Below are 24,243 nucleotides of genomic sequence, written 5' to 3' on the forward strand. Positions count from 1 at the left end.
TCTGTTTGCAAATCATGCCCTACCCTGGGGTCTGTGGTGTTGGGCGCAGAAGCTCTGGGGTCCCCTCACTCGCCTCTCCCCCATCCAGCTCCTTTGCTCACCCACACTAACAGCTGTCTTACCCAGGCTTCCCTGGAGCCTGGTGGCAGGCAGGTCAGTGAGATCTCTGGGTAAAAGAAGATGGGGCCGTCATGGTGGCCAGTCAAGGTGAAGAGGTGAGGCCCCTCTGAGAGTCCAGGGCAGTGAAAGAGGGAAGCAGGGCTCCCTGTAGGCCCTCCTGCCCTGGGTTGCCTGCTGGCCAGGAATGGAGGGTCGGCAGCACTCCTCACTTTTGCCCCAGATGAGAAAATCTGGTGTGCATGGTGGTGTATTTTTCAGACTGGCACCTGGAGTTGCATCTTCTTTGCTGGAGGCTGGTCTGTGTTGGAGGGTGTGGTGGCTGCTGCCGTCAGCTTCCCGGGTGCCTTAGTTGAGCTCTGAGTTCATATTTACCTGGGGGCATGTTCAGTATTGATATCTTTTTATTCAAATTCTCTGGCATGGCCCTGCTCTACGTTCTCACGTGTATTCAGAAAGCTGACATCTTGCCCCTAAAATAATGAATGGTAAATCAGAAAGCTGTAAGATGGTAACAGAGCCCAGAAGAGAGCACAGGCTGGTGACTCCTCATCAGAAGAGAGTCTCTGTCCTCGGAGCCCCAGAGGCAAGGCCTGGGGACCAACTGTTTGAGGGGTTGGTCCAACGATGCAGAAGGAATGGAAGCAGCAGCCAGCACCTGGTTTCTGAATGTCATGTCCCAGGCCTCACCCTGAGGTAGGGGACCCTAGAGCACCAAAGGCAGGGACTGTACTCAGAAATCCTCTCCTGGGCCCCAGCCCTCCAAGGACTCTCCAAGTTCTGTGATTCTGCTTTCCCTGCAGACCTCAGAGTCTCTCCACCGTCCTCCAGGCTCTAGGCTGGGTGTCACCCTCCACTCACCTGCCCACAGCAGCATGCCTCAGGGCAGGGTCTCCAGTCATTTTTCCCCTTCCATCTCAACCCTCTGTGCCCCAGGTGACTGGGGTCACTTTTTGAAATTTCCCTCCCAGGCCCACAGTCTACAGGTTCTAAGCACAGTTTATCAAGCCTGTCATGGGTCCTGTGGCTGTGCTCCAGCCTCCATTCTGCCTGTCCCCAACCCCTGCTCCAGCCCTACTCAACTGCCCCTGCCGTGCGCTAATACAGGTCTCTGGGCCTCTGCACAGACAGACCCCCTCCCCGCTAGAACCCCATGCTCCCCATACACCCCAGGGAGCTCAGCAGAAAGAGCGTTCACCACACAGTGTAACATGGGTGCGTTCATGTCTGTCCCACCCGGGGTCCTGGGACGCCAGCCACAGACTGCAGCTCTGATGGAGTTCAGCAGAGCAGGGATTTATTCAAGGCTGAGCAGTCATCCCATCCCCCAAAGGCCACTCTGCTTGGAACTCTGCACTGACACCATCTCGCCTACCCCCGGTGCTCGAGTGCCATTGACCCACCAGCCCAAACAGTCACTGCCACCACTATAGTCATTGCTGGCTGGCCCTACAGTCCTTGCTGGAACCGCCAAGTCCAGGGCACGAGCCTCAGACTGGCCAAGCCCAGGACTCATGGCGACATGCCGGCTGCCAGGGAGCCACCTCCTCTCCACTCCCATGAGGACAAGGTCCAGTTCCCCACCAAGCGTGGGGCTCTCCCCAGTAGAAAGGGGGTTCTGATGCCAAGCAACCAGATTGACGTATGTCCACTGCAGCATCTCTCTCCCCCATCAGACTGTGAGTCCAGGGCCTGGCACATAATAGGTCCTCAGCAAATGTGTGTTAGACTGTGAGCTAGTAGATTAAGAGTAATACCCACCCTCGTGCACCTTTGGTTCTCCACAATGACATAGCCAGCCATCACCCGACACCCCCTGTTCTGTCTGGTCATCCCCGTGCCACCCATCTCTCCCTCCTCAGTCAGCCTTCAGCACCACAGCTGAGTGTGTATGTAGCTCTTCTCCAGTTCCTCACCATGGGTGCCTGTGTCCCCACTGAGCCACACTCTCCCCAAGACAGGGATAGTCTGGCTCAGCTACTGCCTCACCCGCTCAGCTACTGCCGCTCCGACCCCCGACCCTAGCTCTGCACCCCCGACCCTAGTGCCCTGCACCTTGAAGGTACCTGACAAATGTGCTTCGGCCGGTTGACTATGTGCCTGGGGAAATTCGGGGGAAGGGCATCAGAAAATGTTGGAAGAGCAGAGTGGCTATCAGGAAGAAGGGAAAGGCTGCCGGTGGGCCAAAGGCTAGGGGTGATGGGGGAGGGCACAGTGTGAAGCAGGTGGGCCCAAAGGTGAGGGTTGATTCTGAGCAGCCTTTTTAAATGTAGGAGACAAGACTGATTCTCTCATTCCCTCTTGTAAAACCCACCCATGGCATCCAGACTTCTCTGGGATAAAGACCTGGGGAGGCTTTGTTTCTTTCACAGCCTGGTACAGACCTGCCTGCTTCTCACACTGCATACTCAAACATATACATTCACACACACACATATGCTCGTACACAAACAGGCATGCTCATACACACATCACATGCTCACACACCATACGTTCATGCCCACATACTTAACACACTTAAACACACACATACATATCCCTGTGGTTCACACCTTGCCCCTGCCGCCCACCTGGTCAGCTCCTTCACCATCACCAGCCCCACGGAAGCCTCTCTGCTCTCCATGGAGCAGAGTCAGCCCCCTCCCATGTGCCCCCTGCCCAGTGCTTGCCCCTCTAAACCTTCTCACCCAGCATCACAGTTATTTAGTGTGTCCCCTGTTACAGTGAACTCCCCAGATCTGCAAACATGTGCGTTCACATGTGTCCTGGGGACACCACCAAGTGATAAACAACACCTGTTTAATGGATAAATAAGTGGGCCGAACAGACACAATGTATCTGAAGTTCCCAGAGTCTGCCTCCGAAACGGACATCCATGTCTCAGCCTCATTCAACTATGGACCCAGTCTCCTGCTCCAGGGTGCCCCTAAACTCTCTAAAGCCCTGCCCATTACTGCCTGGACCCCGGGGCACTTGGAGCTCTCCAAGGTGCTGAACTTGGTTCACTCACTTGGTCCCAACTATTGGTCCTGGCTTCTTGACTCTAGTTTCTGTAGCGGAGAACCACCCCCACCTTCTAGGAATCTAATCTCTGATGGAAAAGAAGCCATCTTTAAATACACTATAGGCAGAACCCAGTTCGCAGGGGCACAGGACACTATGAGAGCATAGAGAGAGGAGAGTGCTCCCCATCCCCAGCCCCAGACATCTGTTTCAACTGTGTCCCTGCTGCTAGACTCAGTCTTGTCCTCCCCTAGTCCCGAGGACCAAGGCTCCTCCCATTGCCCACCTCCATAAGGGAATTCTAACCAAGTTCTAGCTCCTTGAGGGGGCCACTTCCCTCCAAAACACCTGACCCCTGGCTGCTTCCAGATCATCTGCCTTGGGCTCCCACCAGGCCCTTGGGAACCCCACTTTCAGCATCCTGACTTGACTCACCTGGATCTTAATTCACTGCACATCGGCCCTCCCTGCTCCAGCTCCCGGCCAAGCTCTCTACACTCTGCTCTTGACCTCATTTCTCACCCAACTCTCCTAAGCCCTGGCCTCCTTCCAAGATCTCTCTGACTCCTCCCTCCTTCCATGACCTTTTCATCCTCTCCTGCTCAGAGTATTCCCATCGCCCCCTTGGCTTCCTTGAAGCAGGGGAAGGAGCCTGGTAGCCTTAAAGCAGGTAGAACTTTCTTTAGTGGGGCAGGAAGGACTAACAGCTGCCAGTGTCGACCTAACCAGGCACCTTCCTCCAACTGCAGCCTCAGGGTTTGCCCAGTGGCCTTCCCTGCTCAGCCAAAGCTCTGCCCCCATTTCTGCAGCCTTCTGGAAAGGCTCCTCAATCTGGTGCTGGGATTCTAACACTCTGCTCCCCACCCCATCCTCCTTCATCCCTCCCTAAACAAAATGCCATTCCCTTTGACTCTTACCCCCAGGTCACAGGCCAGAGAGGTTAGTGAAGTTATTGGCCTACATGTGGGCAGATCTTACCAACCAGGCAGCTGGAACCCTGGAATGTTGAGAGGACCTCCTCTCTCTGGCCACTGTGTGTGAAATCCCCTGTTCTGAAGAGTTGCCTGAGGGTTCCAGGCTGCACCTGTGTTCAACAGAGCTGGTGGGCTAGTCAGTCTTTCCCAGGAGGGCCTTTAATGCTCTTCAAAGCCATAGGAGCTAGACAGAAGAAATAAACCTTTCCCTGAGGAGGACCTAGTGAATGCAGTCATGCTTGAGCAGCCAGAGATGCCATACAAAGTGTGGGGTCATCACCATTATTATTAACGCTAGTGTCTCCTGAAGTTAGAAGGGGCTTAATGTTCACATTCTTTCCCTTTGATTCCATAGAAGTGTGACATTTCAAATAGTTCTTTTGGATCATGTTTTGGGGAAGCTATTCTTACCACCCAGAACATGTCTGCATCTGGTCTGTAACACACCCTGAATTCCAATAAGAAAGGAACTTTTTGTGCAAAACATGGTATCAGGTGTTCAGGGGGTATAGGGGCTGCAGAGAAACAAGCCCTCTGGAAGATCACACCCTAGAAAGGAGACAGACAGGTAAACATTCCTCTGAAATTAGGCAGCCAGGAATCTCTACTCCAATTGAGTCACCAACAAAGTCTCATGGGACCACTGGAGAGGTCTGTGAGGGAACTGGGTTAGAATTCTTAAGGAATAGAATTTAATCTGAGGCTTAAGGGGTGGATGAGACCTTAAGAAAACAAGTGTTGGGGGATACTTGGCCAAAGGGGCAGAAAGAAACAACCAAAGTGAAGGAACAGGACATAGTGGGCATGAACTCAGAGAGAAAGTTGAGGGGTGTGGGGACATAAATAAAAGAGAGTGAAGCTATAAACAAAGATTAAGAACAGGTCCTAGAAGGCTCTGAGAGTCACTGGGAGGAGTTTAGCAATGAGGGGTCAGGCATTCCTTGCCTAGGTGGGTCTCTAGATGAGGAAAGAGCCCTTCCTCAAGGTCACAAGGAAGTTGTGGTGATTCCGTGGCTTGACCTAAGTCTCCCAGTCATGCTTCCCCCACAGCCAGGCTGGCAGCTGCCTCTGGTCAGTCCTCAAATCTAAGAGACAGAGGAAGAGAAGGGGATGTCCTTGTCAGCTTTAGGAGGGCTTACAGAAATTTTAAGGAGAAAAGTTTTGATGATTTTTATATCTTCTTGGAGGCCATGAGGATGTTCCAACTGGAAGGTAATCTTCGTTCTGCCCAGCAAATGCTTAACCAGCACCCAGTGGTGCGCAGCCCTGGGGCAGGGCCATAGGGACAGAAAGGACCTTGGGTGCCAAATGTCACTGCTTGAGAAATAGATCTGTCACCCAGGGTTGGACAACGTGGAAAAGGCAGGCTGCTGGGAGGCGGTGACTGCTCTTAGGGCTTTTGTTCCCTTTCAGGTAAATGGCAGGAATTTCCATTTGGACAACCAGACAACCTGACTAAAACACTGAGTCAGGCAGGAAGCCTTCTCTAGAGAACCCCGTTTCCTGGGAGGGTTTGCCCTGGGGATGGTGGGGCTAAGACAGGCGTGACTTCCCAGGAAAAGGCCTATCCTTCCGACTCAGCCTAGGCATGCAGCCCACAGGTTTTATTCCACCTTACCAGGAAGCTGGAGCCCAGCTGGCTCTCAAGACTGATTCTGAGCCCAGTTCTTCTTTGTAAAAGGAGAAGGCAGAGATGTGTATATGTGTCGGTGGGGGAGGAAGGAAGTGAAAGAGCAGTGTTCCACTTGGCAGCCCAGCCACTCCCTGACTGCCTGTGAAAGAAGCAGCAGGAGGCTGTGTTTGTGTAAAGCCACCATTTGTCCCCACAGTGTCGACATTCCTCAGGCTCCTGCTCCCGAATAAATTATCCGCTGAGTGTGCATGACACAGCCTTTGCTGGGCTTTCTCAGTATATTTCACAACTGCTCTGAGTTTATAATTGTTTCAGATCCTTTATCAAATATGTGTCATAAAGACCAATGGAATCGGGTGCATTTATCACCTAGCTGGGTTCTTACTTGAGCTCTGAAAAAAATTATTTGGCTGCACAACCTTTCTTGGGGCTCTGAGTTAATGGACTTCTCTGCTGCAAAGCCACTGAAATTCGTTGCCTTTTAATATTTGACATCTCTCCCTCTTTATTACCACCTCAGACAGCCCTTCCAGTCCAGCTGGAACGAGCCCATTAGTCTCTGACAAATAACTTGTGTTGTTTGGTGAAAAATATGCAGAAGTTTGGCTGCAACTTCATCTCTAGTCTTGGTTCTGTTTGTGGCTTCTCTCTCCTCTAAGCAAAGCATCCAGGGAATTCCCTGGTGATCCAGTGGCTAGGACTCCAAGCTCTCACTGCTGAGGGCCTGAGTTCAATCCTTGGTCAGGGAACTAAGATCCCACAAGTCGTGCAGTGCAACAAATAAATAAAATAAATAAATAAAACCCCCTTCATTAAAAACACACACACATACACACACAAACAAGCAAAGCCTCCAGCCCCAGGCAGACCCTTCCCAGGGTCTGCAGTCTTCTTTCTCTCTGATGCCACTGGCTGCTGGATTCATAGAGCTGGGTTACCCTAATCAAGTTAAATGGAGTTTGAGACAAGGAATTTAGAGATGTCCATGACTAGGTATCTTAGATTAATTAATTAATTAATTTTTTTAAAGTTTAAAAATAAATAAACGCTTCAAAAAAAAAAAGAATTAGCCTCACAGCAGTACTTTTCACAGCAGCTCAAAGAAAGAAGCAACCCAGGTGTCCACTGACAGATGAATGGATAAGCAAAAGGTGCTCAGTACATACAATGATTCAATACCTGGTTGGGGAACTAAGATCCCACAAGCCAAGAGGCACAGTCAAAAAAAAAAATTTTTTTTAAGGAAGAAAAGAAGCCTATCTGTTCTTCCCATAGAAAGGAAGGACATTTTCACACATGCAGCAACATGCATGAGCTCTGAGGACACAGTGCCAAGTGAAATAAGTCAGTCACAAAAAGACAGATACTGCACGATTCCATTTATATGAGATACCTAGAATAGTCAAGTTTATAGAGACAGAAAGAAGTGGAAAGAGGAGAATAGGAAGTTGTTGTTTAAGGGGTACAGAATTTCAGTTTAGCAAGAAGAAAAATGCACAGCAGTAAAGTGTATAATATACAACAGTTAAAAGTATAATGTAGAGTAATAAAATGTATTTAACACGGCTGAAATTAAAAATGGTTAGGATGGTAATTTTACAACAACAGTGGAAAGAATGAACTTCAAACCAAACCAGCAAAGGAGAAACAGACACAAAGGAAGTTCTCTGAGCATTTGAGTTCATCATCTATTCACACCTTCGTTATTAGTTAGGTGTTGCTGCATGACAAATAATTCTAAGATTTAGTGGCTTAAAACAACAACCACTTCCCTGGTGGCTCAGACAGTAAAGAATTCGCGAGACCTGGGTTTGATCCCTGGGTTGGGAAGATCCCCCGGAGGAGGGCAGGGCAACAACCCACCCCAGTATTCTTGCCTAGAGAACTCCCATGGACAGAGGAGCCTGGCGAGCTACCATCCATGGAGTCGCAGAGTCAAACATGACTGAGCGACTAAGCACAATAAGCACAGCACTGTTTGGGTTGAGCTCAGGTGTCCCGGGTCAGACTCAGCTGATCTTGGCAGGGGCTGGCTGGTCTAAATGGCTCATCTGTGAGGGCTCACCTCTGCTGCACGTGTTCTCTCATCCTCCAACAGAAGTAGCCCAGGAGTGATCAAATGGTGGTGGGGGCATGAATTCCCAAAAAAATAAGCAAAAGCAAGCAAAGCCCCTTGAGGCTGTGGCTCACGCTCACAGAGCGTCCTTTCAACCAAGTTTTCAGGTCTGAAACAAGTCACAAGTCCAGTCAAGATTCAAAGGATGGGGCAAATAACTCTACCCTTTGAGGGAAGGAAGGGGCCGCAAAGAATTTTTGCAATCTAGCACACTGGCTATATACATACGTCAGGCTGTGTGTTGAAGATAAGATAAAATCCTGTGCAGGAGACATCCATGTAAATAAATAATTATAACACATAGTGTGCTCTAAAGAAGTAAGCACAGGATGCCAAGGACAGTGGAAGGCCAAGAAATCTGGAGGGAGTAGGGGAAAGAGGCAATGAGGCCTGGGACAAAAATAATACCTTAACTGGTATTGCAAGATAAAATGATGATTAGTCCAAAGAAGCAGGGAGGAAGAAAGACCTGAGCAGAGAGGCAGAGACAAGTGAAGGATGGAGGGGGGCCTGCCTGGGATGCAGTGAGGCTTTGCTGGGGAGTGAAGGGCTCACCGGGAGGGGAGGAGCTGGGTGTGCGGCAAGGAGACATCACAGAGGATCGGCTCCCACGGCTGAGCCATGAAAATTTTACTTAAGCAGAGGCTGATCGTCAGGCTGCTGTGGGAGGGGGGGAGCTTGGAGGCGGAACAGGTCAGAAAAGAGCAGACAGACTTGGAGGCTATTGCAGGGATTCAGGTAAGAGAGGATGGCAGCTCTGATAGGACGCTGATGTGAACGGGACCAGAAGTGAATCGGTGCAGAGATTTCTAGGGGGTAAAAGAGGCAGGACTGGGTGGGAGGGGAAGGGAGGAGTCAAGGAGAAGCCTAGTGAACATGTGGGCCTATGCTTTCTTCCAGGTGGTCTGAGCTGAGGGAGTTTCCCAAGGAGGGGCAAGGTGGAGGGCACAGGGGAGCCACTTGGGTGGTCAAGGCAAGGGCATGGGGTCCCCAGTCAAAGCCAGGAAGGCCAGGAAACAATTTCCTGATGCCAGCCTTGAACCTTGAGGTCAAGGCCTGTCCTCCTTCATAAATCAAGGCATCTTCTGCTTGCAGTTGGAATCCAATTTGAAGACATACCGCCTGCCGGGCTCTGCCCTGAGGCCTGCAGACACCCAAGCTGTGGCTGGCCTGAAGGCTTCCCCAGGAACTCACAGCTCCTCAGACATGAAGGGGTTTCCTTTACCAAGACAGGGTGGGCAGGGGGGCAGCTTGTGCCCAGAGCCCATGCTGGCTTCCTCCCATGGATCCTTAGTCACCATGTCCCCAGATGCCCGCTCTCCAGCTGGGCACTCAGCCAGCAGCAGTAAGCACGTACCGACTGATCAATTCTTCCAATGCACTCGGGGCCCTGCTGTGAGAAGGACTCCCCTGGTGAGCCCTTTCATAAATTGAAAGATTCTTCTGAAACTGAGTAATCTTGCCCAGATATTAAAATCAGATTTCTGCAAAGCGAGGGTAGGAAGCGCCCACAGTTCCAAGGACCTGGCTCTCCAAGCACCTCCCAGATCCAGCCTGGGGAGCAGGCATCGCTGCTGGGGCTGGAGCTACAGATGGAACCATCCCTGGGAACTTGGTTTGAAGGAAAATTTTCCAAAACAATCAGAATGCTTTGGGACCAGAAGGCATGGCATTCTTTGTAGCTAGCCCTGCATTCTCCCCCGTCGCTGAGCACGGTTAACTCAGCAGGCGTCTGGGGCCATATCGGTCTCTCGATGCAGTGACCACTGGGGCCACCAGAGCATGTGCCCATGGTGCTTGGGGGAACTGAGTGCAGAAAGCTGGAGAAACTTGCCCAGGGTCACCCAGCCAATTAGTGGTAAAGCTGGAACAAGAACTGGAAATTCCAGCCCAGAGCTCTTTCTCTCCCCGCCACCCCACCCCCCATCTCCCCATGGAATTTCACTCTAAAAGGTGACTTCATCCATCTGGCTCACAGTTTGGGAATGAATTCAGCTGGGGCTCCTTTATGGAGCTGATGTGCGATGTGAACATAGCAGTTCAGCCTCAACCCAGCCCAACCTTGCACGCTTTCCCTGAGTCAGGTCCACCCCAGCAGGCCATGTGCTTCAGGTCCCCACTGCCGACTCTCCCCAGGTGTCCCACGGCCCTAACCATAGGCCTGCAGCTGAATTCATCACCCTCTCCCTTCCTGAGGTCCTCCCAGAAGCGAGAAGTGGTCTTCACACACCCCAACCCCGTTATGGTTCCTGCAGAACTCATGGCCGTGGTTGTTGTTGTTCAGTCGCCCATGGCCAGGCTTCCCTGTCCCTCACCATCTCCTGGAGTTTGCCCAAGTTCGTGTTCATTGCATTGATGATGCTGTCCAACCATCTCATCCTCTGATGCCCTCTTCTCCTTCTGCCCTCGATCTTTCCCAGCATCAGGAACTTTTCCAATGAGTCGTCTGTTCTCATCAGATGACCAAAATACCGGAGCCATGGTACCCACGGCCTAAATACTTGTTTTTTTTCCGGTCCTTTTGTCACCATTGTAGCTCAGGCCTTTGTCACTTCTCAGTTGGATTGCAGAGTGATCACCACCATCAACAAAAACATCGAACTTACCACCATTGTGTGTTTAGCCTGTGCTGAGCACAGGGCTAACAGCTGACCACAGGATAGTGCCATTAATCCTCACCAGAAGGGGACATGGAAGCTTTGGGGAGTCTGGGTAACTTTCCCAAGGTCACACACCGATAGGAGAGTTCAGGGTCTCCCCCAGTCCTGGCTCCGAGGCCCAACTCTCTCTCCACACGGTGCTTTCCTGCCCTGCACCCTGCCTCTGCCATGACTGCTGGAATCCACCCTGGCCACACCCTGCACAGAACCCCTGCTGACTTTCTTTTGCCTAGAACATTAAGCTAGCTCACAAGGTTTTGAGATCTGACCCTCTCCTGTCCTCCCATCACATCTCTGTCTCTCCCCCAGTCCTTGTGTCTGTCCCCTGCATCCGCCCCACGGTGTCCTCCTTGCCCTCCACCTGGGGCTTTGCGCCCTGCTGGTCTCCCTTGCTCCGGGTTGGAGCACACCCATGGGAGCCTTTAGAGTCCCCAGCAAACAAACACCCTCTCCCAACACATACACACTCTTGTAGGTGCCCTGGGGCAACCCCAGCTCAGCGTGATGTTGGTTTGGTGAGGAAAAGTTATTTGTCATTGCCCGAGCACCTCGGTACCCACCCCGTGAGATCCCAGTGTGTCCTCTCGAAGGGTCTGGCTGACCTCAAAGCCCACAAGCTCTTGCCCATCCCTGATTGTGAGCATCTGATCTTCACCAAGTTCTGTGAATAGAACAGAGGGAGCCTCCATCCCTTTTTACAGACAGAGAAACAGAGGCTCAGGAAGCACAGGGCCTTGGCCACAGACATAAGTGTCAGAGGCGGAGCTGGGCTCAGCAGTTATCTTGGCAGGCACTTGATGATGGCCCAGGAGGACAGAAATGAGTGGTCAGGCTGGAGCAGGGCCCACTGGAGGGTAATTCCAGAACACCAGTCAGGGTGCTACAAAGACCTACCCAGGGGTCTCGAGGTTCCAGTGGGGGACTTAGAGCATGGGGCTCAGTTCTGCAGACCACCCTCTCCCATTCAGCTGCTGAATAGTCTAAGTCATTCTAGCCCAAGAATCTGGACCTCTGATGTCCAGCTACCAGGAAAGCTAAAGGCAGGCTCTATCCAGGAGGAGATCGGGTCGGGGGGCAGGCAGGCCGGGCAAGGCTGGTGGGAGTGTTGCTCCTCTGAAGGCTTTAACTTTGCAAATGAGAGTGTTTATATAAACTAAGCTGGATAGTGGTCAGGCTCTCCTCCTTCCCTCCTCTGAGCCTTGAAGTGGGTCTGGGAGAAGCTTCTGACATGCCCACGTTCGGAGCCCAAGCACCTGGGCCACTCTCTGTGCCGGCCCCAGGTGGCCAAGACACCAGGCAAAGGTAGGTGTGCGTCAGGCTGGAAGGCCACTTCTTGGAACCTCCTGGGGCTGCAAGCCAGGCTCTCCTGTGCTGAAGACCCAGGTGAGGGGAGGGGGTCCTGAGAGGATGACTCAGGAAGTGGGAGGAGGTATAGGCTATCCTTGCTCCTGGCTTGCTTCCCCACCCCCATCCCCAAACCCCCACATCAGTCCTGGAAGTGTGAAAGGGAGGTGCTCATCAGGCCCCCACTCCACCCCTCCTTTCTTGGGGGCCCCTCCCCAAGAAGCTCGCCCCAGCCATGGCTGTGAGTATCTAACGTAAGGGACGCTGTTTTTGCAGGTTTTGTGGTTTTTATTCCTTTGAATCATATCCAGCCCATCTTACATCACAATGCCATGCTTTATTGGTATCAGATACATCGGCACTCACTGGCATTTGGAGAACCTGTTCTGTAGTTAAATTCCAGTTTTTAGTTGTCTATGATGATGTATTCGCTGTGTTTCCAATTGTCGGTATGGGAATCTTTTCTCCCAGCCTTTCAATTCTGGGTTTGGTTTTTGTAGTTTCTGGGGTTTTTTGTTGTTGTTTTGTGTTTGGGTTTTGGGGTTGTTTTTTTTTTTTTTGCTTTTGAAAGTCGTTATTCCTTTGATTATGTAACCCCTCCCAGTTGCTGCTTGTTTACGCATTGTTTGTGACTTCTTTTGACTGTCAGTGTTTGAGCCAGTCTTGCCAAGAAACAGTATCAAGTATTTTCCTATTTCTCTACTTCTTGAAAAAAAAAATTAATTAAAAAAAAAAAAACTCTTAATGGGAACCTGGCCCTGTCTGTCTTCTCTGTTCTGCAGAAATGTTGAAGGAATTGAACCAGCAGCGCAGAGCGAAAGCGTTTACAGACCTGAAAATTGTTGTTGAAGGCAGAGAGTTTGAAGTCCACCAAAATGTTCTAGCTTCCTGCAGCTTGTATTTCAAGGACCTGATTCAAAGGTTTGCCTTCCTTCCAGCTGTGGTCGGGTCTGTTCCTTTGTAGGACGCTTTTGTGTCGCTTTTCTCCTCCCCTCTCTTACAGGTTCCTGAAGCGTGACTCCCTGTCACAGAGCCAGTAGCCATCTCTCCTCCCCCTCCTCCTCCCAGTGCCCTCTCACACGCAGCCTCAGAGCAGCCACTGTCCCCAGCCCATCCCACACAGCTTTCTTTGCTGGTCCCTGGGGTGGGGGGGCCTCTGCCAGCAGTAGGCAACATTCCACCCCACCCTCGAGGATCCTGCATTCTCAGTGGCTCACAAGCCCTCCCTGAGATTAGGAGGATTGCAGACTCCACTCTAAGGGACCACTGCACACTGCCCTCACTGGGCCAGCACAGGTCCCCAGCACCATCACCACTGCTGTCGATGGTGAACTTAATGCCAGAACAGCACATGGACCAGACTGTCCCCCACCGAGGAGCACGAGGCACCCACGGGGCCGCTTTTCCAACAGCCCAAGTCAGGGAGAACTGACTTGTAGCCAAAGCCTCATTCACGCTGCATGTCTTAATACTTGTACACTGAGCCTAAGCCAGCCCTTCTGAGCACAGACCAGGTGTGTCCTAAACACGGTCTCTCTCAGCCTTTGCTTCCCTCCCCTCCTATCCTCTGCCCCGGCTATTTCTACCTGAATGAGTCTTAATGGTGCATGAGCATCTTTTTTTTTTTTTCCATTATGTTGATTTTTTTTTTTTTTTTTTTTTACTTTGTCTGCTTCATACCCTTGCAAAGAAGTCAGGGGCCACCTTCTAGCGCCTTAGTGAGGGAGAGCAGACAAGGGGGCCGGCCCAGGGTAACGCTCCTGTTTCTCTCACCCATCAGCAGATTAATGCCCCTGCTCATTTTGCCTTGCAGCCTCTCCGGGGCGGACGCTGAGCCGGGACTGTGCTCAGAGTGGGAGAACAGACCTCTGCTTGCTTCCCACTGCTGTGTTTGGACTTGCCAACTAACCCCAGAGTGACTGTGTTTTGTTCCAGGATGGCACACACTGGCCGGCATCTCCTTTCCAATCTGTTGTGTCCTTTCACTTCGAGCTGAGCTGCCCGGCGTGCAAGCCCTGCGCAGCTGCGCTGGCCCCAGCCATGCAGGAACGGGCAGGCTCTTTGTGACTTCCAGTCCCATGGATAGCTCGGCTCTCCCGCCCCCGGTGCTTGGGTTCTCTCTGACCGAGCACAGGAGTCGGGGCACGAGCTCTGGGGTGAAGGGGCATGGCCAGTGGCCAGGCTCTTTGTGACTTCCAGTCCCATGGATAGCTCGGCTCTCCCGCCCCCGGTGCTTGGGTTCTCTCTGACCGAGCACAGGAGTCGGGGCACGAGCTCTGGGGTGAAGGGGCATGGCCAGTGGCTTCTTCAGGCCAAAGGAGGTCTTTGTGCTGTCACTCTTGGCAAATTCTCAACTGACAGTGATTGGCACCTGGCCGCTGGGTTGCAGAACCAGCATCCTTGGCCTTGGTCCCAGCTCCAGATCACTGGAGAGCACATGGGGGCAGGATACAGGGGCAGCTTGGTACTGAGCGACAGCCCAGCCCTGGGCTAGAAAGATGTGGGCAAGGGGAGTGCAGGAGCTCTTTGAGTATTGTCAGAGACCGTACATGTAAAGCCAGAAGCTCACACACAACAGAGAAGAGACACGGCTAGGTGGGAACCCAAAGTAGTGAAGGCTTCTTGGACAGATCGAAAAGAAGGAGGAAGAACATTTCAGGCAAAGGATGGGTTGCTTGGAATGTTCTGGAATGCAAAGAATGTTCTACAATGTTTTAAAATGTTTCAGGCAAAGGATGGTTTGCCTGGAATAACAAGTTGAAGACAGAGACAGTCATGAGCAGTGGGGATGAGGAGATGGCCCTCCCAGAGAGAAGTGTGAGCTAGGGTGGGACGGCATGGCAGGCCCTGACCTCCAGGCCAGGGCCCTGGGCTCGGTCTGAGGATGTGGAGCCCGTCAGGTTAAGTGGAGCCTCGCCCACCCTCAGATGGGAGAACTGCAGGATGGGCCTCAGTGACCCTAACCAGAAAGTCTGGGTTCAGGGGCTGAGCGAAGCTGGGAGCCGGGAGACTTGGGTTCTACCCCTGACTCTGTCCTATGACCCCAGTCAGGTCACATCCTCTCCCTCAGGCCTCGGGGTTTTCTCATCTGTAAAACAGGAGGTTGGTTCAAATAATGTTCAGATTTCCTTCCTGCTCTCACAGGGTGATGGTGAGGGGATGGGCAGGGCTTCCCGAGTGCGAGCACAGACAGGTAGGTCCATGGACCAAGGTCAGGGGCGAGCTGGGGGAGGTGATGCGTTGAGTGTTTAGCCTGTCAAGTTTCAGCAGCCTGAAGATACCCAAGTAGAGATGACTGGTAGGCAGCCAGAGGTCTGAGGTCTGGGGAGACAGGGCTGGGTCTTCAGCATACACGAGGGTCGCATAGCAGGAGAGGAGGCCACAGCAGAACCCAGAGATGCCCTTGCAGTTCAAAATCACAATGCCAGAAAATTCTAAGGCCGTCTGACTCAGGCGGTAAAGAATCTGTCTGTAAAGTGGGAGACCTGGGTTCTTCGATCCCTGGGTCGGGAAGATCCCCTGGAGAAAGGAATGGCAATCTGCTCCAGTATTCTTGCCTGGAGAATTCCATGGGCAGAGGCTATAGTCCAAGGAGTTGCAAAGAGTCAAACACGACTAATCAAGTCAAACACGACTAAGCAACGAACACCTTCACTTTCTAGTGGTTAAGACTTGCCACTTTTACTGCAGGGACCCAGGTTCAACCCCTGGTGGGGGAACTAAGAACCTGCAAGAGGCAAGATACAATCAAGAAAAAAAAAAAAATCACATTGTTAATTTGCAGGCATTTAAAATTTTACTTCTCTCGTCCTAACCATGGGCACATGTCACTATTTCTGCCCACAGAGGCCAGGAGACACCTCCATGGGGAGGAAAGCGGACTCTATAGAAAGCTGATTTCCTTCCCGGCCGTGTAAAATCCTCAAGTATTTCACGTTCTTAGTGGTCAGGGAGCAGCTGCTGTTGCCATGTCATGTCTGCCTCCTCGAGTCTGTGACCCCGAGACTTAGTGTGCGGTAGACAGAATGACCCAGCAGGAGAGCAGGGCCCTGCCCACCAAACCCCACGCAGGGTCTTTCCTCTCAGGCAGCTGCACTAACATAAGCAGAGGCGTGGGGACCATCTGTGGGCCATGACACCCTGGCCCTGCCCTTCCTCAGGGCCTAGGAAGCCCTGTCAGGGACAGAGGCCCTCCCTCTGTTGTCTGGGACCCCCAGACCTGGGGGCTCTGGCTGGCCTCCTTCCGGCCTCTAGCCTGGCACAGGTGATGCGGTCCTCGCTCTGAACCCATTGAGGACATGTCCCAGCATCAGCCCCAACCCCAGTATGACACCCTCACCTGGAGCCACAGACCAGACATGGGGAGCCCAGTCATTCCCTACTCTTCACCCAGCAAGCAAGCAGGAGTCCCTCCTGGGTACAGGGAACCACTGGATGAGATGGGCGCTGGCCCTCGGAGAGACCACGGTCTGGAGAGGAAGAAACTGTAAAATGTGACTGGGAGTGCAGGGCGAAGGCAGCAGAGGAGGGTTGGTGGCTCCCAGGCCACGTGCCTGACTCCACAAGGGAGGGGAGTTTGGAGACGGCCCCTGGGATAGGGGTGGCATCTGGCCTGGGTTTTGAACCCCTAGATGAATTGGCCAGGCAGACAAGCTCAGGGCCTCAGGATGGCAAGGGGTGATGGCAGCACAGGTGAGCTGCAACACCAAGCGCAAGGTGAAGAAGGAGGGGATGAGGCGGTGCGGAAGGCAGGAGCCAGCTCACAGGGCTTTGTTCTAAACCTGGGGGTGTCATGTTCAGGCTTGCAGTTTATGAAGATGACAATTGGACCAGGAGTGGAAGAGCCAGGTATCAGAGAGTCCTCTGGACAAGCCTCTTCAGCTCAGAGTCCCACCAGTGCCCCCCTAGCAGCCCCCAGCCCAGAGCCCCATTCTCCAGCCTCCAGGCTGGGTCCACCTGTTCCTCCTTCACCTGGGTTTATACCTTTGCTGAGGCTGCAGCAGCCTTTTGCCCTTCATCTCCCCTTATTTAGTTTCAAACTCTAGTCTTCTTCCTTGGACGAGGGCGAGACCCAGCCCACAGGGAGACCTGCTGAGATGTTTGTTACTCTGCAAACCCCACCCCACTGAACCTGACAAGCAGGTGCCCCCATTTTACAGATGAAGGGGTTGAGGCAAGGGAATTCTAAGTAACCAGTAGATCTGGGATTTGAAATGAGGCCCTCATGCTCTTACCATCACCCATTTGCTGACCCAGGGAAGAACAAAACCATCCTTTCTACTCCTCCACAAGGTTTGTAAGGAAGGAGGAAGTAAAATCTCAGGGTTGACAGGGTAGAAGTATGCAAGAAAAGGGGATGCAGAGCTTGTGTGTATGTGTGCACATATATTAGAAATGCTTGTAAACTGGCTACAGAATCTGCCCAAGAAAAGACATAACCCCTGTCCCCATGAGACAAGCCCTCTCCCCCGTACCCAGGAGGGGCTGTGTCCACTAGAGTGAGGGCTGGAGGAGGCTCAGAGAGGCTTGGAGAAGAGCACATGAGGCCATGGGGAAGTTCAGCACAAAGTCCAGGATGAGATGGCAGGGCTGTCGCATCATCCTTCTGTGCCCACTCTGAGTCCTCGTGACAATCAGGTGAAAGCCCGGCAGGAAAAGGAGCTGCAGCCCTGTCTTTGGATAACATGAAGCCTAGTGCTGCGTAACAACCAGGCCCCACCTGCACCCAGGCTGGAGGGTGAACACCAGCAGGACTGAGTGGAGAGGAGGACAGTGGGCTGAGCCCCAGGTGTCAGGAAGGAAGGAGGATGTTTTGAGCAGACTAGACCTAGATATAAACTTGGTCAAACTCTGGGAGATGGTGAGGGACAGGGAAGCTTGGTGTCCTGCAGTCCATGGAGTCACAAAGAGTCGGACATGACTTGGCGACTGAACAAGACCTAGTGGGGTCCTGGGGAGGCAGCCTCCTGAGTCAAGAGTCACTTCTCAATCCCAGTGAGCAGGACTGAGTTCTGCCTTTCATGAAGAAGTCCCTTCACTTGTCCCCCAGGAGCCAAGGAGTTCTGGGGGACCATTGATGCCGGTAGGTACACTGGCTTCACTCACTGGCCCAGTGGGCTACAGGCCCCATCAGAGGGGACCAGTCTGTTCTTCTTTAGAGACAGCGGGGGCCCTGCCTCCCCACCATAAATGTGGGAAACAACGCCCAGCCCCAAAAGAGCGTTGCCCCCATGTCTCACCAGATGGGACGGAGACATGGCATTCTACCTTCTCTCTCCTCTCACTAAGCCTGCCGAAGCCACCAGCACATTTGAACTCTATCCTCTTTTCACAGTAAATGAAAACATGGACAAATTTTGTGCAGGTTGATTTTCACAAGCCCCATGTGTAGACGCTGGGCTTCTCACTCCAGCCCCCTCTCCAGGGGGAAGCTAAAAGGATCTCTTTTAGCTGGCATGTAGGGGAGCCCAGTAGAGTTAACGCAGTAGTCTAGCCATGTGCCTTTACCCCTCCTTCCCTGAGAAGGTGGGCATTTGTGGGTGGCAGGCTAACCCTTTCCTGGGAGAACAGAGCAGTGTGACTAGAAGAGCAGAGAGGCAGAGAATCACACATCCCGAGTCCTGGGTGGGGTCACCCTCCTGAGAGGAGCAGGGTGCCATCCACATTCATCTCTGCTCCATGTTTACCCCCACTCCCCACTGCCCCAACAGTTCCAGATCCAGCTTGCAGAATGAATGTATCTGATCTCTGAGGTGTGTGGGGGTGGATGAGATTCTGTCCTGAATTCTGAAGAGGGCGGTTCTTATTCCATAAGAGTGAATTCCTAACGGTGAGGTCACAAAAATCCTAATATTTGGGGTAAGCCATTCCCAGCACATCTGCCAAGATCTGCCAGATCTGCCAAGCAGAGCCTGTTTCCCATACCTGGGGACATACCCCTGATTGGGAGAAGGTGACCCCAGGACATTTTTAGTCTTCTGAGAGAACCTGTGGGCCCTGCGTGCACTGGACATCTCCAGCCTGCCCCTCACGCCCATGCTCCTGTCCCCAGTGTCAGGTCCACAGCCCCACCCTGCCAAGGCTGTCATCCCTGCCCTGCTGCCCCTCTCTCCAAGGTCACGTTGTGACCCCGATTGTCCAGAAGCTCCCCAGATACTCCGTAGGGCTGAGGGGAATGGGATGCTCAGAGCTCATGAGCCAGCTTAGAACAGGGACAGAATGGTCATCTAGGGAGGACACAGCTCCCCACTGGTGATCAGGGCCACCCTTCAAGGGTAATGCCTCCCAGGGGATCCTTGCTCAGAGGGAAGAGGCCGACAGAGCACAGAAGTCCTGTCCCAAGATAGTCTGATGGTCAGGGAAGGAGAGTGTCCACTGGCCTCCCTCTGCCCCCACAGCTGCCTGGGCCACCCAGGAATGCCAGTGTGGACTATGAACCTGCTGTGCAAGGGAGCTGCAGGAGGCCTCACTGTCAGGGGCCTTGCCTTCTCCAGATCTGAACTCCACCACCCGAAAAAGTCTCCGTGACATCCCCATGTGCTCTTCTGTGGCCACGGAGAATGGCTGTTCAGCTCACAATGTCTGGCATCTGGCCCCAGGGACCTCCAGCCACTCCCCATAGATCCTTTGCTCAGTGGCCAACTCCCCTCCACAGGTGGCCCCCATGGCAGGGGAGGGGGATGTGGGGGAACAGAGCCCCAGCCGAGCATCACAGAAGCAGCAGTCCTTGGACAGCCCCTTCCATGGTAGACATCCCCCTACACCCCCCTGGGCAACCCTTGGCCATGAGGCAGCACCATGTCCCCAGGACCCTTTCCTTGGTTCAGACTCTGGGCAAGACAAGCATCTCCCCACAAGTTTAACCACACACAGGTCCCACCAGACCCATCATTTGGGTCTTCCACTGGCCTTCCATCTGCCCAACACCCCTCCCCACAGGGTGACTCCATGGTCCTCAGGGTCACGTGTCACATGCATTTCAGTGCATGTGTGTGCATGCGTGAGTGTGTACATCCTAAAGTCCCACCTCAGCTCCTCTCTGATTTTGTGCTGAGAGTTTATAGGGAGACAGGAGAGCTGGCCAGATGGGGGGAGGAGGTAGCAGGGGCTGGGAGCCTCGGGAGAAGGGGAGTGGCCCTACTTTGGCCTCATGAGCCCTGCCCTGACTGTGGCCCAGTGTGACCTCCCCAGAGCATGAAGGGCAGTGTTGGGGGTGGAGGGGGGCAGAGAGTGTCAGGTAGGAATGAAAGCAGAGTAGAGTAAGAGGTTGACCAGATGGCTCCTGAGGCCTGGGGTATTCAGAATGTCTGTGGTTTCAAGTGATTCCATAATAAACCATTTTTATACATAACAAAGTCACCCAAGCATGGAAATCCATCCTGACAGCGGAAGACTAGGTGTGTTAAGATACTTTAAAACTCACACAAACTGTGTGTGTCTATGGGCTTGAGAAGGGGCTCTGCTCAGACACTCTGTCTAGCCTACAACTTCCCACTTAGCTTTCGGGGTCTGCCCAGGACTTGTGGCAGAATAGACCCTTCAGGCCCCTGGTTGGATGAGCCATTCTGGAGGGGGACCAGCGTTGTACCCTGGGAGGGGTGTCCTGGATGCAGATTCACAGCTTCATCTGTTCCCCGCCGGGTCATATTTGTGTTGTAAAGGCCCTGCCAGGCCAGTGCCTAACCAGAGAGAATGCTGTGCTAATGGTGGCATTTCAGCTTCTGTCATGTAGAGCAGAGTCTCTTGGGAAGGCATTTTCCAGCCTCTGTCACAGAAACACTCCACAGGACTCTAGACCTCATCTAGTCCAGTCTTCTTGTTTTGCAGAAGAGGAGCCTGAGGGCCAGAGAAGCCAAGGCTGCCCAGCTGTGGGTGGCAGAGCTGGGGCACCCAGGTCCCCTTACACCCAGTTCACACAGGAGTCGGCCTCTCTGGGGCCAGCCTGCTTGCTTGCCTGATACCTCCACACCCCCACTGCCAGCCACAGGGACACCCAAGGGACCAGTCACAAGAGTCTTGGCCCCTGGCCTCCTCAGGGTGGGGTGAGGGACAGGGAAAACAAGCGGTCATTTCCCAGTCATGTGGCTGAACGCAGCCCCAGGCAGGACCAGGCTCAGTGTGGGAAACAGGACAGGTCAGAGCAGCCAAGACCGGGTGCCAAGCCGATCCACCTCTGATAACCCTGCCTCCTGACTCTTAACATTCTGGGTGTTTCTCCTCCTGGTCACTTCTCAATTGGTGTTATTTTTGCTTCATCTTATCTGTTTCCTTTCAGGTCCAGCTTTAGGGCGCGGCTGCCAAGCCTTAGGAGCCTTTGCAATGGTTTTGTATTTCTGTAGACACCAAATATAAACATATTTATATATTTGTGTCCCTCCCCTGCTCCCCCCCAGTTCACAAGCCCGATGCACACTCTACACGCAGGCCACTCTGACCTCTGACCCCGTGTTCCATGTGGCAGGAGGGCCCCGCCCCGGGCCAGGTCCTAGGTCATGGCTGCTGGCTGTCTGTGGCGGAAGTCCTTGGTTGTTCCCTTCCCCTCCTCCCGGCTCTAACCATTCTGTCCGTCTATCTTGTCTCGTCCTCAGTTTCAAAGCAATGTCATGAAGGGCTTCCTTTCCATGCCTAAAAGGAAACAATATGCTTTTTGGGAAAGAGGTGGGGCTGGAGTCAGGGTTCCGGGGAGGCTTGGGGCCCTCAGTCTTCGGGGTGATCAAGGGGTCGACTGTGATCACGGCCGGTCAGGAGCCTCAGTCACTCTGGAGACTCTCCCATCTGAGGAGACAAGGCCCCCAGGGCCCCGGGCCTGCTGGCCGTGTTTGGCGGATACGCTGGGGCCAGCAGCAGAGCCAACCATATTGTTTCCCTTTGAGGCCAGTCCTAGTCCTCGTCCCCATCCACAGCTCATGCTTTTTGATTTGCATCTTTTTTTTGCATGGACATGCCGAGTAGTGATAAGCAGGGTTTTCTGTTCTTCTGGGCGTCTCTGGTCAGACTCTTCTCTTTCAGATCCCGTGTCAGGTGGCTAGGTTCAGGTGTGTCATTGGCCGTGTCCCTTGAGTCCTAAAACGAAGGGCTGTGAGCGAGGTGTGCAGGGAGACCCAGCCCTGTGAGGAGGCGGCGCCGTGGCCGCGGGCCAGCAGGTAAGGACACCCTGGTCTCTGTGCCTAGGTCGGTGCAAGATGGCAGCCAATGCGGCCGGGAGAAGCTGGAACTGGTCCTGTCCAACCTGCAGGCCGACGTCCTGGAGCTGCTGCTGGAGTTTGTGTACACGGGCTCCCTGGTCATCGACTCGGCCAACGCCAAGACGCTGCTGGAGGCGGCCAGCAAGTTCCAGTTCCACACCTTCTGCAAAGTCTGTGTGTCCTTTCTCGGTGAGCCGCGGGGAGCAGCACCAATGAACAAAACATTCAAGGACTGAGTGGGGAGGGCCGTGCATGCCCAGCCAGGTCGACTGGGGCTGCAGCTGGATTTCCCAGCAGATTTAAGATGATCATTCGGGTAACTGTGGGCAGAGGCCTTTGCTCACCGGTGGACAGAGGGGTTCTCTGCCTTGTTCCCTTGGGGGTCAGAGATGCCACACTGGCCCCCCAGGCAGTCTTGTGAGAACAAATGGGCTGAGAGGCCCATGTGAATGGTCTTTTCATGGGAGCCCTGGCCTCACAGCCCTGTTGTCTAAACACTAAACCGAGTCGCTTCCATCAAGGCCTCAACCCAGAGAACGTGCTCACTTTACACTTCGGAGCTGCCCAGTTTGGGTGAGAGCAGGGAGAGGGAAGGGCAGAGATGGGAGTCACCAGAACCGGCCTGGGGGTGGAGTGAGAGAGATGGGGGTGGGGGCAGGTCAGGGGATGGCCAGGGGCCTAAGATGTGACTTTGGGGCAATGGACCATCTAGAAGAGTCAGCAACTATGACTCTAGAGTTAAGTCCACAAAGGTGAAGGGCCTCCTAGGACCCAGCCATGTCTAGATTAGAATCACCATTAGTCAGATCTCAGGAGCCCTGGCCAGACTGACCCCAGGTCTGGAGGTCAGGTTGGGTGAGGCTGAGTCCCTTTGGGAGATGGTGGATGGGCTTAGGAGGGGTGTTCCTGCTGTCATGATGCTGAAGTAGAAGTCCGTGACCCCAGATTTGTCTGTCACAGTTACAGAAGACGCCCTAAGCCTCGGTGTGACCCCTACCCCCAGCCCAGGCCTCCTTCATGCCCCAGCAGTGAGGAAGCTCTAAGCCTGGTGCTGACACCCCATACCTCAGTCTCAGTCATTCTGCTGAGGGAGGCCTCAGGGAAGTCAGTTTGAGACGGGGCAGAGGAAAACCCAGAAAATGGGTGTGAAGTTCCAGGGACACAGGAAATGGGCTTATGGGGACTCTGGATGCTGAAGGCCGGTCACAAGGACATGGGCTCAGAGAGGGGTCCGGAGAGACAGGTGATGAGAATGGGCGGGGACCCTTCCCCTGCAGTCAGCGGTGCTGTCCTGTGCTCTTGCCCCCAGAGAAGCAGCTGACGGCCAGCAACTGCCTGGGGGTGCTGGCCATGGCCGAGGCCATGCAGTGCAGCGAGCTCTACCACATGGCCAAGGCCTTCGCTCTGCAGATCTTCCCCGAGGTGGCAGCCCAGGAGGAGATCCTCAGCATCTCCAAGGATGACTTCATTGCCTACATCTCCAATGACAGCCTCAACACCAAGGCTGAGGAGCTAGTGTACGAGACCGTCATCAAGTGGATCAAGAAGGACCCCGTGTCCCGCGCGCAGGTAGGGCTCACCCCACCTGCCCTGGCTTGCACCCCTCTCCCTCTTGGTGAGGGAGGGCGTCTGGAGCAGGGAGTTGGGGCCACCTGGTCTAATCAGCAGTGGGAGCATGTGAGAGCCAGCGGGCCTTGCAGAGGGAGGCCAGACCAGCTCACATGGTGCAGAGGGGTGAAGGGGGATGAGAGAAGAGAAATCAGGCACTAAAGGATTCTCAAGGGCAGGCATTGCACCTACAGGAAACCCAAGCCGACCGAGAGTCCTCAGGGTCAAGCAGGCATTACCAGGGCCCTGTGGAGAGAAGGGTGTGCCTGAGTCAGGTGCCCTGGGCTCCCTCAAACCTCCTATCCCGGCTCTGGCAGTTGAGAGGGGAGGGAGCACCTGAACTGAATGGAAACCAGGCTGGAGACAGGGAACCACCGCTCGCCTGTCAGGAGGGAGGGCAAGTCCCTTGGAAAGGACAGCTAGAGAAATGAGAGCCAGAGACGAGCAGAAGGGCAGGGCAGGATCCCCAGGAGAGCCCTTGAGTTACAGGAGGTCAAGCACGGCCCAGGGATCTCCAGCTGACTAGGGAATTCCTTCATGGGGGTTTTAAACAGAGAAACCACAGGAACAAATGTTCCTAGGAAGATCAGCACGCTACAGGGAT

The 24,243-nt window shown here is 53.6% G+C and overlaps 1 protein-coding gene across 3 annotated transcripts in view; it reads left to right on the plus strand.

Moving 5' to 3' along the window:
* Positions 1 to 24,243, plus strand: part of KLHL29 (kelch like family member 29) — a 327,064-nt gene that overhangs the window by 288,897 nt on the left and 13,924 nt on the right. For 2 of the 3 annotated variants that reach the window (XM_081592608.1, XM_081592607.1), the window contains 3 exons: positions 12,630 to 12,768; positions 22,018 to 22,220; positions 23,341 to 23,600. In XM_081592608.1, coding sequence (XP_081448734.1) covers positions 12,630 to 12,768; positions 22,018 to 22,220; positions 23,341 to 23,600 — 602 coding nt within the window. The remainder of the gene's footprint in view (positions 1 to 12,629; positions 12,769 to 22,017; positions 22,221 to 23,340; positions 23,601 to 24,243) is intronic. The other variant, XM_081592609.1, reaches the window with a different exon arrangement.

Source organism: Giraffa tippelskirchi, chromosome 4 (genome assembly GCF_054371585.1).
Source record: "Giraffa tippelskirchi isolate mGirTip1 chromosome 4, T2T-mGirTip1v1.2.pri, whole genome shotgun sequence".
In the NCBI taxonomy this organism is placed as follows: Eukaryota; Metazoa; Chordata; class Mammalia; order Artiodactyla; family Giraffidae; genus Giraffa; species Giraffa tippelskirchi.